General features: G+C 39.4%; 1 protein-coding gene across 1 annotated transcript; it reads left to right on the top strand.

Annotated features, from left to right (window-relative positions):
- The first annotated feature begins 318 nt into the window (after window positions 1-318).
- On the top strand, window positions 319-15,444 carry LOC138050771 (fibroblast growth factor 1-like). The gene is made up of 5 exons (XM_068897056.1): window positions 319-430; window positions 1,778-1,846; window positions 1,973-2,282; window positions 12,295-12,398; window positions 13,959-15,444. Exons 1-5 carry the CDS (start codon window positions 422-424, stop codon window positions 14,190-14,192), a joined length of 726 nt encoding a protein of 241 aa, XP_068753157.1. The 5' UTR covers window positions 319-421; the 3' UTR covers window positions 14,193-15,444.
- Window positions 15,445-17,570: the final 2,126 nt, after the last annotated feature.

The following is a 17,570-nucleotide window of genomic DNA, read 5'->3' as shown; positions in this document are numbered from 1 at the left end:
ACCATTGCTAAGTGAAATCTTACTGGAAGCGCCTAAAAGATTTGTAATCGAGAGAGCAAAATTATGACAAAGGAAAGGAAACTAGACCACGTACAAGGGAGTCGTGTAGGCCTGACAACCCCATTTTACACTCTTGAATATTATATTTTGTTAAATTTTGTTGACTAATGACAATTTTTTGTTTTTATTATTTAAGGTACCCACCTTGAGATTGCTTATGTTTTTCAAACAGCCCCCTCTAATGTTTTGGTTGGGGGACCCCTCAATTTCTCATCATTGCTCCCCCCCCCGCCCCAACAAGTTTTTATGACTGCTCCTTGAAAACATAGTGCCTCTTGCGGTGTCCTTACTCTAAGCACTGCCTTTTAACGATGAACGATTTCTTTTGTTTGAATGGACAAATGGAAGAGATAAATGCAGTATGAGAGAGGTACAGAAAAGTATAATACGTTATGACTTGAATTTGGAGTTTCTGTCGCCTGCAATCTTCATGAATTATATTTTTACATTAACAAAATATAAACTAAGTATGTGAGCACTCCTCAGTAGGAACAGCAGGCAACATCGACGAAAAAAATAACTTTGCACTATATCCTGTCTTCCGCGATTAATCCATCTTGTACACATCTCACAGTGTGGGACTGAGAAGTATCCTAAAAATAAATTCGGTACGAGAGAGGATGAAAGGTTCACATTTGTAAGCTCACTTTGTTGTCAAACCATCAAAATTTGGTCATTTTGGCACAAATATTTTTGGTAACAAATATGTGTAAGGACGATTCTAGCACAAAGATATGCCAAACTGCGTGCCACACGTGCAGCACGATAATTTTTTTTTTAAATCAATGAAATGATTGTTTTGTGGAGTTGCTGTTGACGTGGGCGTCGCACGGTTTCTTAATTAAACTCTATAGTATCATGCTACGGTGGACAAAGTCGAATAAGTCGAATTAACATATGTTTGTTGGTCCGAGTAAAAACTCGAATAGGTGTTCAAAATTCCACAAGGAAGTCGAGCACTGTTGCCGCTGCCAACTTTTTGCGGGGAACTGGAAGTTTTCCGTCCATCAGTTTCGACATGAAATGTATATTATTTTTATCACACAACATCTCAGGATTTACAGGGTTAACTTTGCAGTGTCTTTTCAGCGGCTATGGAAAACCGAGAAAGGGCTAGGTTGAAAATATTAGCGAGGTTTCAGCTGTATAATGAGAGCATGCATGTCACGTAGTACATTTCTCCGTATTGAAAACGGCACCAACGATTGAAATTATTCAGATTAAAAAAAACCCCTTTACTTCAATATTTCTCTTGTAGGATTAAAACTGCCTCATAAAAAAGCGATAGAATTTTGAAGGAATATTTCTCAATCCTTTTGGGCAGCTTCGAGGTGAAATGCAAACTAACACGTTGTAAGGAACATCTTACAAAATAAAAAAAACAACACACTCGAACGGTTATTAAAATGGTGAAAGCTTGCTTTGATTTCCAGCTCATCTCATAAAACATAGTGGGTGGTACCATCCAAGTGTTTTGGAATTTAGGTGGATTAAGACATACTCACCCATAACCCGATACTGGGGCTCTCAAAATTGGACGAATTCCTGTCTGCTGAAAAGCGGCGCAAACGTAAAACAAACTGTAAACTTAAATCTAGAGACATAAGAAAGAGAGAACCATAAAGTTTCTCGTTTTGTCCATTTTCGGGATAATAGTCCATTCGATCAAAGTTAGTCAGGTCTGGTTTCACCAAATTTTGTTTAACTCAATTGCTAGGTTCACAGTACGATTTTTCCTGTTTTTCATCGGATCACCTCTCGCAGGATGAGAAGTTTATACTCAGTGGTAAGGGACATCTTCAATCTTAAGTGATGTTTACTTAAGACATGATAAGGATTCCAAGTTCTTTGTTATTATATATAAGAGGAGTAATTTGTGAGTGTCTTTTTCTGATGTCTGGTGTATTTCCAGCCGATCTTTATCGTTTGGAGCTGGACCGTATTGCACGGAGTTAGAGGCGAGAATGACATTGCTACCACCTCGCCCACGCAAAATATGACAGAGGCTTCAGGAACTAGTCACCTTCGTATTCCACAGAACCATAGGCAGAAATCGAAAACTAAAAGACCAAAGAAACACATATTGCAAAGAAGTCGGGTGAATTTGACAAGATCCCCAACAAACTTCGAAAAAGTGACACTGTTAAGTCGGGTTGGGTTGTTTCTGCACGTAAACGAGAATGGAACAGTATCAGGATCATTAAACCTGCACAGTCCATTTGGTGAGTTTGAAGAGGTTAATGATGGCTCAATGACAACCCATTAGATTCCAGTTTGTCCATCATCAGTCCCAATAAACTCTTTTGTATTTAAAGATAATCTAACTTATATTATAAGAAGTTCCTTTTTGCCATTCCCTTTTTGTGACGGGAAAACGCACACAATGACAACCCATTAGATTACAACTTGTCATATCATCAATCCCAATGAACTATTTTGTTTTAAAAGATAGTCTGACTTTTGACACAAACTGAACATTTCGTGATTGGCTCTCAACTGTGCCACGCGACGTAACACACAGAGGGAAGTACCTTTTTCATGCAATTAACAAACTGACGCCGGTGTTAAGAATGTACGAAAGAATTCAATTGTTAAATGCAAAAAACGAAATAACCGAGATGTTCTTTTCTTTGTTCAGCAACATATTAAGCTGGATTGTTTGGTTTCTAATTTAGATTCTGCTGACCTAAGTATTAGGAATGTTCTGCATCAGCTTTAGGACTCAGAAACCTTTTCCTTTTACTTCGTTTTCAGCACTAAAATAAAACTTAAGATTTTGAAAAATCTAGTTTGAAAAGCATTTCCAGGAAAAGATACGCACAACTTGGTATTTAAGAGAGCATAACTTGTGAACTTTACGAAGAAAACTGGGGTTCTTCAATGGTCAATCCAAAGTTTGAATTCACCTGCTAATGTTTGTGATTCAAAGGAGGTGAACGATTTTCGTCATCAGACACAGTTCTCCACTCCTTTTAGAGTGGCTTAATAATCAAGATTCTGCCGATCTTAGTATTAGGAATATGCTGCATCACGCTTGGCAAGGAAAGGACTGCAGCTTAAGAAAACCATATTTTTTTAGTTCGAGTCAGCATTAAAATCACACTTCAGATTTCAACATCTGGTTTTGAAAAGCATTTCCGGGAAAACAACTGCGCGAAACTTGATATAATCAAATCATAATATTAAGAGAGCATAATTTGTCATCTTTACATAGTACACCGAGATTTTTCGATCAAAAGCTTGAATTCACCCACACCGTAAACAATATTCAAAGGACGCGACCAATTTTATACGATTTACATCATCAGCCTCAGTTTTCACTCCTTTTACGATGGCTTAATTAATTTTTTGCTTCATCTTTTTTTCAAGAGCACGAAGATCATCTAGAAAATATTTCCGCCCGGATAAAACTCTCTCATGGAACACTTAATCTGGATATTAAAAAATATTTTAAAAGGATAAAAGCTAGATTTAACAAGATTTCCCTTGTCCCAAATGCGGAAAACACCACTTTCTGAAACGATGGGATTAGCGATTGGGGGAAGTGGTTCGAACCCTACCCTCCACCCGCTAATAATTTTGGTGGTCTTAGGGCGCTTTCCATTTGACAGAACTGACCGGCCAGACCGGGCATTTGGAAGGACTAAGTCTTACAACTCCTTCAAATTAACACTCTTCGAGGATGATATACACTCCTCCAGAAGAATGCGGGGGCGGGGATTATCGTGCAAGTGTTCATTCAAATTGTTGCATTTCTTTGGCCGGTCAGTTCTGACAAAAGAAAAGCGCCCTTGGTTGTACCTGGCCCTTGTGGGGAGAAAGGGTTTGAGGGAGGGGGGGGGGGGGGTGGTTCTTTAAAAGCGAAGTCGGATACTCAAGTTAGGTTGTAACATAGTTAATAGAGGGAAATGGTTATGACACCCGACAAATTTCTTTGTTGTAGGTTTTTGGCCTTGACCGTACACAAATTACAATAGTTGTTTACTCTGTACTGAGTTGGTTACGTAATTCATGCATAGTGTATGAGCGCAAAACAAAAGATTGTGCACGGCCGTGGACTTTCCAACCTAAATCTTGGCATCTTTGTTTGCACCTTTGATGTTTGCCGAGCTTCCAAACCATTCCCCTCTATTATCTATGGTTTTAAGTTGTTAGGGACGAGGAGGATTTATTTTTTAGGGGGAGGGGGGAAGGCTGGATGGGGAATGAGCAGTTCACGAAGAACTAAAGGAGATATTGAAACTCCATTTGGTTGCGGGAACAATTTTAAACAAGCTCAAAACAAACAAATTTCTTTGAAATAAAAAAAAACTCCTTAGTGCTACAGATGCCAAAAAATATATAACTGATAGGTGGTACTCTTCAGTTTCCGGAATCGTGATTTGAGTAACACGAGTTTCAGCTTTTCCTTCGTTGCTTTGACCCTTAAGTTCGATTTAGAACTGAATTCCATTTATTTTCAAAATGATCTTCTACCGATCCTCTAGGTCCTGTGGTTTATTTTCAGCCATAACAGAATTTTGTTGCTCCTGTTTCGGTGTCTTTGTTTCTATACGACTGTATAGACCATTTCGCATTTGCGTCTGTGGCAAAACTAATTATCGAATGTAGAGATCTCTTCTTCAACTAATCCCTAAGGTGTCACCACACGGCATAAACCACATAGCGATAGTTTTATTTGCTCTCCAACAGAGAGAATCTAAGAGGTGTGTGGTTTTCGTACGCCACGGGCTCACTTTTCGGGTGTGCTAATATACGATGCTATGACTATCAACAACAACAACAACAGCAAAAAAAAAACATCTTTTGTCGATTGAAACGGTAGAGCACCCAACTAGAAATCGCAAGGTCATAGGTTGGATTCTTTAGTGCTAGGAAAATTTGGGTTTTTTTTTTCCGTGATTGACTGTGTCACAGAAGAAAAATTCATCATTTTAACAACAGTTTTATTCGTTCGTTCTGTTATGATCTAAGGATGGTGGTGCTACAATGAAAAAAAATTCGAAACCTTTATGCCTTCTCAAGGCATAACATTTTGAAATATTTTAAGACATAGTGATCGGGCTGTTACAAATTGCTTTTCCCATTGAATTTAGGTACCTAATTTGAAAAACAGTTATTGCCGGGTGTTGCAGACATACCCAGCTTCGAAAATCTAAAATGTTGTAAAAACTGTCCCTCGTCCTCCCTCCCCTCCCCTCCCCTCCCCTCCCCACTCCCTCCCTCCCCTCCCCCTCACCCCAGCACCTTTACAGATCAAGCTACTTTTAGACGGGTTCCTAAATAAGATTTATCTTGCAAGAGTGACCATTCTCAATCCGATGGGTAAAAATTGCTTACTAGCTGGAAAGGTCTGGTTTCGCGGGAAATCAATCTAGAGCGAGTTTCAAACGAGTGTCGTAAAAACAAAACCAAAGTAATTACTTTGGCCAATCAAAAAAGACGGAGACAATCCAGTAAACCAATCAAAACTCGAAGTAATTACACGTAGCCGACACAACGTGCGGGAAAATGTGCACGCGCGAGCCACGATTAGTTTTGGTTTCACTTCTGATTGGTTGAAAAAATGGCGCGAGAACTTTGAACCTATCACTGAGTGAAGTAATGCAAAACCAAAGCACTTCGCTAATTACTCTCGACACTCAATTGAAAACCGCTCTAAAAGTAACTTGGTCTGTAAAAACCTGTTTCCCGAATGCAATGAAATGTTATCTCCTAGTCATGGGTGTCGGAGTTGAATAAATCAGTTTGCATAAGTTTAATCTTAAAAAGACCAAGGCCTGGTGCGCAGAAATTTCAAAGCCTTCTGGAGATGTCAGTTTGGACAGCGGTACCGCTGCGGTCTAGACATCAGATAAATATTACATCTGTGTGAAACCAAGAAAACCCAATTTTCTCGAGGAAAAGCGTCAACAAAGTTGGTGGAGGAAAGTGAATAAGGAAATTCCTCAGATATGGTCGAAAGCGCCTAAGTAGAGGCAAGGCAGTTACCATGTTGGGTGTTACGTGCGTCGTAAGGCGAACAGCCATTTCAGTTGGTGATGATCCTTTTGGCGATATCAACTGAAGGCGCCCACAATTGCTAGAAAGTTAGACCAGTCATTCGTTGCCCCATTCTTTGCAAAATAATGTGCGGGATTTTTAACGTTCCATAGAGTTCGTGATCAAGAGCGGCACAGCGCATACGGTTCATAGTCCTCTTTTGAATTAGCCTCCCACGCAGACGCTCTTAGGGCTTCGTCGCGCGTTCCTCCCACACAAGCGTCTGCTGAAATTAGCCGGAATTTACGTAGACCAGTCACAACGGACTTCCAGATTCTGAGGTGCACTTATTTTGCGTACGTCGCTGACTTAAATTCTTATCAAAGAGAAACTGGAGCGTATAAATTTCATGCTTTGGCTTAGATGTTTGCGGCTCTTCACAGAATGAGTACGGTAGAATTTGTGACCTTTTGTATAGTTGAAACATTTTGCTCCAGTGCGATTTAAACCTATTTGTGGCATTCGCTTGGGATTGATATCATATTTACATTTCTTTCCGCGCTATTTCAGTGGAGTCGTTTCGTTTGAATAACCCCATTTCTTGTAGTTCTTCGGTTGAACTGATTTAAGGTTTGCTTTATTTTTTAAATCGAAGAAATACTGAGTACGAACGATCGGTTCGCAACCCAAAACATTAAATCAATTTTTAGAGACGATCATCGCCAAAAGCAACCTGAAAATTTTAAGCTTAAAGGTAATGGTTTTTTTCAAGCTTTCTTTTCGCTGTTGTCCTAGTTGCGTTCATTGCGCTTTAAGGTAATGGTACTCGTGCAGTTCAAATGCACTCGTATTCGTATCTATATATTTCCACGGCGCTTTCAATTTTAAATAAAACGACACCATACCCTTGCTAAGCACTCGCAATTTGACTCGCGAGAGTGCAAATGCATACCCCACCGAGGAAACAAAATTATGTTTCTGAGGAATATTTTGGAAAGATGATTCTTCCAAAGAAGAAGTTGACGCATTGACGCTTCCAGGGTAGTAATCTACACAGCGCCGATTGGTTCCTATGTGACCCGCACGTGATTTCCAGATGACAGTTACTTCATGTTACTCGACAAAGGGAAACGAATTTGTGGCTCGTTTCAGCAGACGCTCGTGAAAGAGGGACGCGTGACGAAGCCCTAAGAGTTTTTGCGCGGGAGGGTACTATTAAATTGGTCGGCACGGGTTTCTAGTCCGCTATTTCCCTCACAGAAGTGCGATACTCAAGCCCCTAGGTAGTTCATGCATCCCTTAATATTAGGGAATTTAAGTACGCGACGTTTTTGAGCCGCGGACGGCAACTGGAAATGAACATTTCGCACGCCAGGACAGTAGTGTCTCTCAGATTTTTAACCTAATCATCTCTAATGGAGGAAAGATACTTAGCAAAATAAAGGTGGTAGTGACAAGACAAGTTAAAAGGGAAAACACCTCACTTCCGGTTGCCGTCCGCAGCTCAAAAACGTCGCGTGCTTAAATACCCTAATATATTGAAGAAATACACTAACCAACAGTTCACAGTGGTGGAAACACTCGTAGTGAAAATTATCCAAGCAGCTAAAAAGTCCATTTTAAATCGTGGCAGATAAACTGCAACAATTTTGTTATAAAGTTCGCGGCAATGCACATGTTTTCAAACTGTCCCAAACGCGGAAAAAAACCGTAAGACCCGGGTGAAAGTCAGTTCCGTTTATCGATCTGCGATTGGTCTGCGACATGATTGCCGATAGGTCTGCGCCATGTCGCAGATATATAGAATATTTGTCCTTGGCGTCTGCGGCGATCTGCGGCACACGGTCTGGATGATCGGGAAAGTTGAATCTAGTTCTACTTTCCCGACCACTACGACGCTTCCGACTAACACAATTTTTATTGGAAACGTGTTTCTGAGATGATCTGTGTCCTATCGTCGACACACTATTGCTCGCCTTGAAAAACGTCCAATCAGGCTTAAAGTAAGTGCTCGCCTTTTTCCTCTTGCTTTGCAGAGGATTAGTGGTACGCTTGTCTGCGATCGTTTCAGATTTAAAGGGAAACATTTGCCCGCGATGTTTACGATCATCAGAGGCCCTTTGGCTCACACGTTTATACGACTAAACAGATATTTTTCTGTGGTTATAAACCTGGCTACCAGCCTATTAATCATTTGTCAAAAAGAAAAAATTGCTGTCATCTTTAGAAAAAATAGGCACGCATTGCGTACGTGTGGTAGTGCAACACACAGCGCTTCATTCCATATTGTCAACTGAGCTGCGTTTTGTCTTCCAGGAGATTCAAGTTGTCGTTGTGAAATATGTAGCTCTAATAGTACACGATATTGTTTTGGTATTGTATATCATTTTAGTGCCATGGTAGAAGTCTTAAGGCCCTAGCAAACAGTTTCAACATTTCATTCAACAAAACTTAGCGAGTGGCCTGGTAATTAGTTTCAGGCCCCAGTGGTAGTCTTTACCGAAGACGTCCCTCAGACAGCTTCGCTTTTCCAGCTCATCTATGAGCGTTTCTATCTCGCCAGACTTCCATTTTGGTTTCTTTGTTTTGTCCGCCTCCGGTGCTTTTCTTTTCCTTGTTGCAGTGTTGATCTCTACTTCAAAATTGCGTCTGGCGTGTCATAGTCCTCCATTGTAGGATCAGCTGATCGAAATATTATCGTCCGGACGTACTACAGCCACACACAAAAATTGTCTTGCTTTGCTACCGTCTTTTCTTAATTGCGCATGCGCTTGCTCAACAATGTTGAAAGAGCGGGGCAAATGACTTGAACTCCGCTTCAACATTCCGAACATTCCAGAGAACAAAACAAATGTTGAATGGATGTTGAAGCAAATTAAAGTTTAAAGGCTTTTAAACTCTTTCAACATCGATTCAACATTGTTTCAACACGTTTCAACACGGTGGAAAGGGGGTGGCAAACGCTTCCAACATTGCCATTCAACAAAATCGAAAGGACGTTGAAGCAAATGTTGAAGCTGACGTTTCGAGCGTTAGCCCTTCGTCAGAGCGAATCCAAATCCAACACAATCCGAATCCGAATCCAACAAACATTGGCTTCTAGGCTGACATGTTGATCATTTTCAAGTTCCCCCACAACCTATTTTCACCACATGTTTAAGCGTGCACTCTGAGTATCTGACAGCTTTGTAATACAAAATTTCATTTAAGTTAATCCCTGTCCAGCGGTATTTGTATCCGGAAGGATGATCTAAAAAATATACCACTTTGTTACAGAAGCATAGGACCGAAAATTCTATTACAGATTTTGTTAGCATGCTTTATGCAAATTAAATATTGATGCAAAAGTAAATAAATACGTTTGTATACGTTTGTATAAACGTAACCTTTCCTTGTAAATAAATATTGATTCACAGATTTTAGGAAGAGTAGAAGGAAGTTTAAAGGATGGTCGATCGAGAATAAAATATTTTGCCATCAGCAACAAAATTTACGACATGAAAACAACCGAACCGCGAATATAAAAAGTTACCATCAGCGAAAAACATTTTGCGAGATTTTTGCTACGTTAAATTTTGTTATTGTACTTTTAGCTGCACAAGTAAATCGCAAAATCGAAAGTGACATCGAACTCAGCAGGCGCCGTGATCAAGTTACCGCGGCGTGTTTACTCGCGAAACAGTGAAACATCTGTGTCAAATGATGGCAAGATACCGGGTTTTTGTTTTTGGTAGTTTTCTTTTTCTTTCAATTATTGTAAAGTTTGACAAGAAATGTGCGAGTTCAACACAAAGGTCACAACCGCCCAACTCTTGAGGTGGACCGTTGTTTCTGCAAAGCCAAAAAGTTATTCTCCAAGACGAGTTTATTTATCACCAGGTAACTCCATCCTTTTGGAAATAGCAGCTAATTTATTATTCATCAGCGTCACAATTTGTTGCTGATTTTGGGGCTCATTTTGTTGAAACTCAAGCACGCTTCCAACAGACCCGTTTATTTTCGTGACTTATGCCCGCGAAGCTTACAGAGCACTACCACAAAAATCCTCCCGTATCACATTTCAACCAACATAGGCAAATTTGTTAAGCTCGAAAATTACATGCATGATATTAAAATTCACAAAGGCTGGAAATCTCACAAAAACCTTTTCCAGCGAAAAATTAAGTAAAACAAACAACATATTTGCTATTAGAGGCAAAGAACCCTTCCTATTTCAATTGCGTGCGTACAAACAAGACACACAATCCGTGACCCAAAGCATATGCAATTAAATAAATTTCTGACAGTTCACATCAAACCCTTTTCGAAAGAACCTTGACCGTAAATAATGAAGCACAAAAGAGACAACAAGCTTTCATTCAAATAATTCTTCACCGTCACATTTCCAATTTAATTATATACCTTTGCAGAGTTGAGTACAAAATAAATGTAAATTGCCAGACAACATAGATGCGACTTTAGTAAATACTGTGATGCATTCAAGGCGTTCGATTCCTTCATGTTTGTTAAATCCATAAAAAAAATTGCCATTTGATTTCAGTGTTGTATAGAATACCAAGTTAGTAAAATATTAGAAACAAACCTCACTTGATATCCAACGGCGAAGACCATTACTCGTCGCTTAAAGATTCCAGATATTTATGTTTCACTGCCTGTCTTGTTCATCCAATTGAAGTTCCATTCTTGAGCTCCATGAGGGTATATACAATGACTTTCGACGCCATTGAAGGTTAACAAGAATTAGTGAAATTTCCAATTGTTACCGGAAGTCGACTGTGCAGAGTTGAGTACAAATTAAATGTTCTCCTGTTTGCACCAGAGAAATCTAGGCATTACCCTAGCCCCCTCAAACCTAACAAAATACGCAAAGAAGACTCTATGCACAAAGACACCACTTAGCAGGGGAGTGACAGGCAAGACTTTTACCGACACGGTAAAAAATAAAAATAAAAATGAAAAATAAAGAAAATAAGATAATAAAAAAACAGAGAAATATTCCCCATTTTCCGGCTGGGATTGCCATACATGCAACCCAGTAAAAATTGAACGTAGCAAAAATTTCCCAAAATGTTTTTCGCTGATGGTAACTTGTTATATTCGCGGCACAAAATTTATGATGTTTTCTTCTCGCAAATTTTGTTGCTGATGGCAAATTGCTTTATTCTCGATCAACACTTCCTCAAAACTACCTTCTTCTCTTCTCAAAAACTGTATGTCAATATTTATTTACTTCAATATTTGTTTTGCATAAAGCAGGCTAACAAAATCTGTGCCTTGCTTAGTTCGTATTTTTGAGTGTTAAAATAGAATTTTCGGGCGTATGTTCCAGACAGCAAGTCGAATACTTTGAGGTCTCCTATCCAAATACTAACCCCGCTGGACAGGGATTAACTGCAGCGAACGTTTATCTTGGAAAGCTGTCAGACGGTCAGAGCACACGCTTAAACTTTTGGCAAAAGAAAGTTTTAAGGGAACTTGAAAATGATCAACATGTCAGCCGTGAAGCCAGTGTTGCTCGATTTCGTTTTATTTTCGTCAATCTTTCTGGGATCAGTACTTTACTTACCACATGTTTTCTCAGAAGGTATTTAGCAGACATCTATCTGAAAAAACAAAATGCAGCTCAGTTGACAGTTCTGGGAAAAAAAACTGTGTCAAGTTACTGCACTACCACACGCAAGCAATGCGTGCCTATTTTTTTAAATATCCCGTATCTTGTCAGTTTCCTCCCCCCCTCCCCTTCCAAATATCCCGTATCTCTATAATTTTTTGTACCTAAATAATCTGTATCCTGTTTGCATTTTCTGTTTTTACAACAAACAACTTCTAGTTAAATTACAGATTCATCTTTCTGGTAATCTCTCGCCATTTCCCGAAGTTTAGTTGTAATTCACTGTAACTGCACAATTTGTGTTAACTGTTTGTGCATCCCACGGATACGCCCTTATATGCGTCTTGTTATATACTCAACAAAAGCCATAATTCATTATTGCACTCTATAACTTATTTTTGCATTCGTCATTGACCTATCGGAAACGCGATATCCTGTTGAGTTTATAATGACAAAAGTAAGCATTATTATTATTAATGATCTTTATTATTATTATTATTATTATTAATGATATATTAAAAAGTACACCCTGTAGGACAAACTAGGGCATAAGTATTATTTTCGGGGGCCTGAAAGAGATTTATTTATTCACAAAAATATGCTTAGATCGTTCTAATGACAACTTCTCTCATATTTTGCAGTCAAGTTCGAGTTACAATCATTTGGTCCGAGTATTGTGAGGGTGAAGAGCATTAAGACAAAAAAATTCTTGGCAATGAGCTCTGAAGGATTGCTACATACAAGGGTTAGTGAGTTTGTCAGAAATTGCTTTGTATGCCTTTTTGCGTTGTTCGCAGCGTCTTTTACTGTAAGGTGCTGTTTACATAAGATCTTAGCCAAAGGAAAGTCCCTACTGAGCAGATACATCAGCTAAGAGTCATACGTTTCCTGCAACCAATTCACATGCCACCGGTTGCATCTGCCCCATTCGATGGGATCTTTGTTGGAAAAGGACCTTTCCAGAACTGTCTCGATCTGCGGTGTAATGCGGTATTATCTATTTTAGGATGGCTACTTCTGGTTTTTTGCGGGAAAAAAGGGAACGGTATTGTGTTCCTTGCACGATCCATAATTTTGCATTAAGCACGACCAATCCCTTGTGCGGTCAGAGGCTTTGTGGTAATCAGGCCCAATCTGATTGGCCATAATTTGGCGGGACCCTTATTCTAAATTTAGGGCGCTTTCCTTTTCTTAGAAATTGCGCCAGACAATGGAACAATTTGAAGGAACACTTGCGTGATAATCCTTCGCATTCTTATGGAGGACTGTATATTATCCACGGAGTATGTTAATTTAAAGGTGTTGGGAGTTTGTCCTTCCAAATGCTCGGCCGGTCAGTTCTGTCAAATGGATCGACATTTCTGGGTTATGGACTTTTGACCTTTCTAGCTGTGAGATAAGAAGATCCTGGATCCATAGAGTCCTCAAGAAGAACAAAGATACTATAGTGCGAAAAGACAGAAAACAAAAATAGCGTTACTTGCGTGGGCCTTTCTTTGGAACGACAAAGTGTGACCACTCATGTTGGACCTGATGACCATAACGCCTCTGATTGGTCTGCAAGCAAGTATCAACACGAGGGATTGCTCGAGGGATGGATCGTGCAAGGAATTCAATATGGCCCCTTTATGCTTTATGCTTCATGCTCCATAGAGTCTGACTGATATTGTTGGCAAGGCATTGCTCTGGGCGTGCTCCGTTTGCTGGGACACAAATAATACCACATTTGTTTGGGATATTTTAGCCAAGCCCTGATGGGCTAGGCCGTTTATTGAAAATCAGCATGGTAACCTAGGAAATACCCAAATATAGAAGACATGATCCCAGCAAAGGTGAGGGGACACACACCATCCACAAGAAAGTAAAAATAGGGAGGGTGGGGAGGGAAAATTGATTTGAGTCACTGTGTTGAATCAGCCTCTGCCTAGCTTGCACAAATGGTGAATGATCTCCAGAAAATCCCGGATGACAGAAATGCCCATTTATTTCCTCTGGGCAATAAATTTCCTTTTTTCCCTCAAAAATCTATCTACAGCTGTCCTAAAAATAGATAATACTAAAAAAGGATGAGCCGCATTCCATTACAGATCTAGACCTCTAGGTTTTGGACTTCCGTCAATTACTTAAAGCTTAACTTGGACGTCACAGTTTGCGGCTTTCAACACAGCGGCTAGTCGCCATGCCTAAGCACTAGGCAAGAAACCCGATTTTCATCTTCGTCACAGTTCTAATCATCATCATCATCATTCTATCCTAGTCTGTCAGCGTTAGTAAATTCTTCTGTCCTGATCTTTTTTTTTTTCAGATGGATGAATCGAGGGACTGTTTGTTTTATCAAAACCACGAGGAGAACCTGTTTGTGTCATTTGCGTCTTTCAAGTACTACATGAAAGAACATTATGATATGTTCTTAGGAATAAAACGAAATGGCGAAGTAAAACTACCCTCCTCCACCTTGCCTGGGCAAGATTCTGTTCAATTTATGGTGCTTAATGTTGACACGCTAAGATCAGCGCGAAAAGGCAAAAATGCCGGTTAGCTTCATGTAGTGATTGAACGTGGAAGACAGTAACTGGAAAAAAAAAATCATTTTGCCCTCTTAGAGAGTGCCGGTCCGCTGTTGAAATTCGGCAGGTTTAAAACACAGGTCATTTTTTACAGGTCATTGTTTTACCCGTACTAAACAACCCAAAACTTTTCAATTGGCTAACCTTGGGCCTGAACATCGTTTTAGGCAAAATGAGCCTAAAGCTTAGCATTAGCAAAGGTTTTATAACGACAGACCTGACGTGAAAAGTGACCTGTATTTTAAACCTGTCAGTCACGGAAATTGGTATAAGTACTAAAGTTGCAGCTGTCGCCTTTTAGCCTCAGTAATATATATTTATTATACATTGGTGTCACAAGCTCGATTTTGATTGGCTATAAGCACGCAGCTAATTCTTGCTTGCTCTGTTTCTCACGTCATACCTACAGACAATAGATTTTATATATGTAGAATTGACGTCATACCTACAGACAATAGTTTTATGCAGGCAGAAGTGACGTCACCTAACACACTAACCAGCAGCTCGATCAGTTTTGTCATGGCGGAGCTCAGCTCAGGAATATGCATAATAAAACAATTATTGAATTCGGTTTTCGCATGTTAGCGATAATTATCAAGGCCTCAGTTTGTGTTATCCGCCTCAGCCTTCGGCTTCAGCAGATAACACAAACTTTGGCCTTGATCAATTTTTTGTCAGTCAAGCAAATTTTAAATTTATCAGGGAATTTAACTGTTATATTTGTTCAATGTATTGGCTAAAAGTCATTTGGAAAGGTAATAAAGGAGTTTATAAGAAACGACGAGGGCTAAGGCAACAACAATGCCGCAAAACAATAACATCCGATTGGTTTAAAGAGGAAAAATAATCGTTCTGCTCGTGCTGCACGTATTTCAGTTAGCAAATATTTTTGCGGTACTCTATATAACAACGACTGACGTCAAATCCTGACCAAATTTGGGGTTTGACGACAACGCGAGCATACAGATGTGACCCTTTCATTCAGATTTTTACTCTGAAACCGCTCGTACAACTGATTTATTTTTAGGATACTTCATCCACATTGTACGACGTAAACGAGAGATGGAATAACGGCGAAAGACTTACGACATTGGGGCAAAGTTATATTCTGAGGTGATGTTGTCGTCGAAGTCGCCGTCGTAGATCACCATCCCTAATGTTCTCTTTCACAGCAGAAATAAACATTTAGCTTGAGATTAAAGGAATCATGATAACAGGGCTGAATCCTCCTTTCCTCCCATTTATTGAGTCATTTGGCTTTAGTTCCAGGCGATCAGTTTATATCTTGCGTTTACCTTTGTCCTCACTTAATATGTTTCTTTCGTCAAAGAGATGTGTTCGCCGGAGCAAGCATGCGAACAGTTACTGGATGGCAAGCTTTGCCATCCAGAACACAAGCAGTTCTTTTACATTTTTCAGACTTTCAAACCGCTCTAAAGTCATGCACGTTAACGTCAGAGGCCTGAAAATTGATAGTTTTACTAATTTCGTCACTCTCTTAATTTCCATTTCTGGCATCTACTTTGTACCACGACCATTTTCTTATGATTCACAAGGTCACGTGACACGGTCATGCAAAAGACCTATACTCCCCAAATCCATCATAACTGTCAATTTAAAAAAAAATCATGTGAAGGGAAAATAGAGCGTTTTCACTCACGTGACCAGCAGCCATATTGGGTTCCTGAAACAAAAGGAAGTATTTGCATAAAACTATCTTGCATAAAAATAGAGTTCAATTCCCGGAGGATTCATTTGGTACACCATCATGGCCGCCATTTCTTTGTTTTGGAACACCAACATGGCCGCTGTGACGTCATGTGAAAGCGCTCTCTGACAATGGCCTGCACCTAGTTAACGTCAGGAGCGCATGACAAAGACCGTCCAACTTCATTGTATTTGTAGAACGGCGTTTTTTCAGACCGAGCTATTTTTAGATTGCTTTTCCCGCGAAAACAATCAGACCTTTCCAGCTTATCACAAGTCTTGCATGAGAAGTTACGACCCATTTCCTATTTCCCCCCATCCCATAATGAAATACGTTTCGAGGGCTTCTTAACATAACAGCAGTACAAGTTATTTACTATTGGGACTGTATCATGGTTCAGTGAACTGTATGTCCATTGTTTTAATGCAAATAACCCCCTAAAATGAACTGTATAAATAGGGAATGGGATTGAGTGAGAATGGTCCCTCGTAGTAGCCAATTCTTATTTTAAAACTGGTCTAAAAATAGCTTGATCTGTGAAAATGCGGTTATTTTGCCGGTAAAATCGGTTCTCAGGTTGAATCCGTTTTGGTTATGTTGAGGCTGAATGGATAAGTGCATGAACACAGAACTGATAAGATGATCCGAAACGTGAAGAAGATGTGTTGAGATGCGTAAGAGAGCTTGAGGGAAGGTATAGCTGTTCTACATCCTTTTTGGGGAGTTGATTGCTGCTTCATAATTAACTAGCCAGAGTGCTATTCAACCTACAGGTAAAATGACTAGATAAAAATGGATTCAACCTGAGACCGAATTTGACCGACAACAGTTACATAGACCAAGTATATGATTTGAAGACTCCTGGTTATGATCTCCTACCGTACATGAGCTCCTCAAAATTAAATAAAATTGCTCTTTTTGCTCTTAGCAATCTTGACAAAACTCGAAAATTCTCTTTTTACTTGATTTCATTGTCGAGTGGTAAAACATCGCTGACACATAAGAGGCGAAATAACTCATGAAGCAGAAGCTCATGACTTTGAGGCGTGTAGCTTGCAAATCTTTTCCTTGGAACGAAGCTGGAGATTTTAGGACACCAATTTTATGCCCAAATATGGGCAAAAGTACGATCGAAGCTACACGCGCGGGAAAATAAACGAGCTACGTTACATCCAAATAAGGAAATTTTTAAACTCAAAAAACCCCAGCTCTGAACCAGAGTTAAACAAATTCAATAGTAATAGTAATAATCAATAATAATAATAATAATAATAATAATAATAATAATAATAATAATAATAATAATAATAATAATAATAATGATAATAATAGTAATGGATCTCCGAAAACTATATCCCGACTTCGAGATCAAGCAAACCAATATAGTGTTTAACTTCCTGGGAGATTTCAACGCCACCCTAAAGAAAGAACTCTCTGATTTAGCCCACAAGAAAGATATTACTAAAGTGATAACCAACTGTCAGAAGTAGATTATATCACAGAACTGTGAAATCACCAAAAAATTCTACAGTTTAAGACAATGAAACAGACATTTTTTTTAGTCCAAGAACTGTTGCCTAGACACTGTCCGCAGCAAGTTTGAAAACAAATTGTAAACTGAAAAGTTATTCAATAAAACAGA

Source organism: Montipora capricornis, chromosome 6, assembly GCF_036669925.1.
Source record: "Montipora capricornis isolate CH-2021 chromosome 6, ASM3666992v2, whole genome shotgun sequence".
Taxonomy (NCBI): domain Eukaryota; kingdom Metazoa; phylum Cnidaria; class Anthozoa; order Scleractinia; family Acroporidae; genus Montipora; species Montipora capricornis.
The sequence above is the reverse complement of the archived record's forward strand: the minus strand, read 5'-3'. Positions and strand labels throughout refer to the sequence as shown.